Source organism: Sinocyclocheilus rhinocerous, unplaced genomic scaffold, assembly GCF_001515625.1.
Source record: "Sinocyclocheilus rhinocerous isolate Xijiao unplaced genomic scaffold, SAMN03320098_v1.1 scaffold1294, whole genome shotgun sequence".
NCBI classification, from domain to species: Eukaryota; Metazoa; Chordata; class Actinopteri; order Cypriniformes; family Cyprinidae; genus Sinocyclocheilus; species Sinocyclocheilus rhinocerous.
In genome coordinates, this window is record NW_015656157.1 from 956810 (window position 1) to 960593 (window position 3784).

A 3784-nucleotide genomic window follows, 5' to 3' on the forward strand; every position below is an offset into this window, starting at 1 on the left:
CACTTTGTAGTATTATGTCTGATTTTTGTTGTGTCATGCCAGGTGTAAACTTCTGTGGTGATAAAGTTTAAATAAATTAATCTAGTAAATAAGAAGACAGATAATTAGGCTATTGCAAAATAGTCACTGATAATTATAGATAGATAGATAGATGATATTTTATTATTTTAAATATGACAATGCATTGCAGTATTGGCACAAAAACCTATTACCTGTCCTGAACATTTCTACACCTTCACAGGCTAAACCCATATCCATGTCTCCTTAAGATTCAGAACTGTTTGTGTGATACAATCCACCATATCTTTGCTATAAAAAAAAATCTTAAATTAGCCTAAACTGGTTTGCCATTCTCCCAAACTGGTCTTTCTGCTGGTTTCATGCTGCTTAGACCATTTTAAAACTACCTAAGACAAGATTAAACTGGCCGAAACAATGTTACCATCTTAGGCTGGTTTAAAAACATTTTGAGCATGCATGTTAAACTGAATTTCCACTTCTTACTAACTGCTGTCAAGTCAGATGATATTTTCTTTGATCTGTTTTTGTTTCTATTTGTTATCAGATCCAACAAGAATCATAATGTGTGAAGTGGTGGATTCCTTTTCCATCCTTTTCACTGGAAGGTGCTCATAGACGCCATCTGCTGTTCAAAAACAGAGAGCGTGGGGAAAATGGATGAGGAGCTCGAATCTGGAATGAATGATATTATAGTTAGCCATTATAACCACTCGGGCAAGTGGGGAAGACCAAAAAGCACCGGTACATGCAAGACAGCCTTCCTCATTTTTATCTGCGCTCTGATCGTGTTGGAGAACATCACTGTACTACTGGCACTATGGCGCAACAAGCGTTTCCACAGCCGCATGTACTTTCTCATTGGCAATCTGGCACTTTCGGACTTGTTAGCTGGAGTGGCGTACATGGTTAACATCTTCACCTCTGGCCGCAATACTTTTTTCCTCAGTCCTGGCCAGTGGCTGCTGCGAGAGGGGAGCATGTTTGTGGCACTTAGCGCTTCGACCTTCAGCTTGCTCGCCATTGGGATCGAGCGCCACATGACGATGGTTCGTTTACGGCCGTGTGAGACTGCAGGAAGGGGGAGGTTGCTAGCTCTCCTGGGAGCATGCTGGGCAGTTTCGGTCCTGCTGAGTGCCTTGCCCAGTCTCGGCTGGAACTGTTTGAGCCGAGTCCACACCTGCTCCACTGTCCTACCACTGTACGACAAAAGTTACATAGCCTTCTGCATTAGCATCTTCACAGCCCTACTAGCAGCAATCGTAGTGCTATACGTGCGCATCTACCTGCTTGTGACGTCCAGCGGGCGTAGAGTGAGTTCCCGGCCATCGGATCGCTCACTCGCACTTTTGCGCACGGTAGTAATAGTACTGGGAATTTTTGTGGCCTGTTGGGCTCCCCTTTTTCTGCTACTGCTGCTGGATGTGGGATGCAGTCCGGAGCGGTGCCCGGTTCTCTTCGAGGTGGACTGGTTCATCGCTCTGGCCGTGCTCAACTCTGCCCTCAACCCGCTCATCTACACGCTTTCCAGCCGTGAAATGCGGGCCGCCTTCTTCCGTGTGCTGTGCTGCTGTTGCTGTCCAACGCAGCTGGACTCCATGCCCACGGTGACAGGGGCGGCACTCCCGAGAATAGTCATTCCCACCGCAGAGAACAGCAAATCGAGCATGGCCGGGGCGGGAAGTGGTGCAGCCAAGTCCTCCCTGATGCGAAGTAAAGATCCCACCCCGTCAAACTCCCACCATCAGCATGGGGACACATCGGCACCAGCTGTCACACACCCCTCGGGGCCAGGTGACCTACTGTCTGCGGTGCTGGTTAAAGCTGGGGCACTTCCTTCTTTGGGGAAGTTTTGAAAATGATACTACGGGGGTCAGCACAAAAGAGTGGGATGTTGTTATTTCCCAAGATGTTTGGCGACGGTTCCTTGCAATTATACACTGTTCTTCAGCTCTCTGAGGATTACAAAACCTGGATTTGCTTTCATACATAAGGCATCCATTGATGATGAGATTTCAAAGGGACAACAAACTCAATCAAAGTGCGACTGAACAAATGCTGACCAAAGGATACACAAACTGAATTTACTTCTACATGTATTAATATTTATGAAACTGAGCATGTGCTATGAGCACATAACATAGAGCCACTACAGAATGTAATCACTTGAAAAGCTTAGGTGTGCAATCTTTTTTTATCGAGATAATCCAATTTGCAATTTGCATGAAGGAAAACACCTTAACAGTATTAAATGCAATATAACAGTACTCTTTGTATGACTGACCTTTAACATTTTTCCAGTTTATTATTAGACAAAAACATTTGGAATAGTTTGCTATTCTTACCTATTACGCATACTAGATGTAATAATACTTTACAAATTGAATGTTTTAAAGAAGACTGTGGATGTTTATGGTTAATATTCTGTGGAACGGTTTACATGGCAGAATGTAAGATGAGGTGATTGTGAATGTGAAATTTAGATTGTTTTGCTCAATAGTACTTACTAACTGACATAAAATTTAAAGAGTGATAATATGTTAGTGTGAAGAAAAACGGGCATCTTATGTTAAGATTGCCTTATCTGTTCTGCTTTTATTTGCATGTATATACACTAGAGGGAGCTGTGACATCACATTGAAATGGACTGCATAAACAGCGCAATAATGAAAGCAATGCACAGACATTTTGTCTATGAATGGGGACCAAGCTCTATAATTTAGTCACTTGATACATGCATCATAGTAGCCTCATAATAAATGGGTTTGCCTGTGAAAAATCACATCAATGGCACCAATCTTTGAGCCATACAGTAGTAAATACTAACCACAGCTGTGCATACATGTGCTAGTTTAGATCATTATGGACAACTCACTTAAAGGGGTCATATGATGCTTTTTTAAAGATCATTATTTTGTGTATTTGGTGTAACAGAATATGTTGACATGCTTTAATGTTCAAAAAACATTATTTTTCAAATACGGTACATTATTGTAGGTCCTCTATGCCCTGCCTCTCTCAAACGCTTTGTTTTCTACAAAGTCCCTCCTTCCGACAAACGCAGTCTGCTCTGATTGGCCAGCTAACCCAGTGCATTGTGATTGGCCGAACACCACAAGCACGCATCGGAAATGTAACGCCCTTTACCATAATCGCGAGCGTCAGCTTTCAAAGTAAATATCAAGACAGTTAATAATGTCGGGGCGTGTCAGAGTCTTAACTTTGATAAAGAATATCTCTTTGGTTTTGAGACTTTAGTCTTTGCAACTTCAGGGATCTTATCTATGCACAATCAGCTTGTAACACTCCAAAGAGAAAGAAAAACTTGAAATCGCATCATATGACCCCTTTAAAGGGATATTGTCAGTTCAGTAATGTTAATATATAAAGATATTGTTGGATATCAGTTGGATATCAAATGTTAAATTCAGTTGACAGCATTCAGTTGAATTTCGACTTCATTTTAAACAAAACTCTGGGTTACAATGAGGCACTTAAAATGAGGAAATGAATTGGGCTAATCTGTAAACGTTAAAATACTAAGGATTTCTATAGTATAGCCACAGGACATAAACAATATGCACGTTCACATGAATTGAGTGTAGACATTTTTTTCCCGGTAATCAACATTATGCCACAAATGCTGTTAATTGAACTGTTAACTACTCAACCAGGAATATTTCTTTAATTCTACCAATGAATTACGTTAGTCATTACTTGATTTAATTAGATAAAAGGCAGGAATTGCTTAGTCATACTGCTTCTT

General features: G+C 41.3%; 1 protein-coding gene across 1 annotated transcript; it reads left to right on the forward strand.

The window, feature by feature from the left end:
• Positions 1–584: 584 nt before the first annotated feature.
• Positions 585–2719, forward strand: LOC107719654 (sphingosine 1-phosphate receptor 3-like). The gene has a single exon (XM_016527139.1). The coding sequence runs from the start codon at positions 675–677 to the stop codon at positions 1872–1874; it is 1200 nt and encodes a 399-aa protein (XP_016382625.1). The 5' UTR covers positions 585–674; the 3' UTR covers positions 1875–2719.
• Positions 2720–3784: the final 1065 nt, after the last annotated feature.

Coding starts and splice junctions, on each gene's coding strand:
- LOC107719654 (XM_016527139.1), top strand. CDS start 675: ATGGATGAGGAGCTCGAATCTGGAATGAATGATATTATAGTTAGCCAT.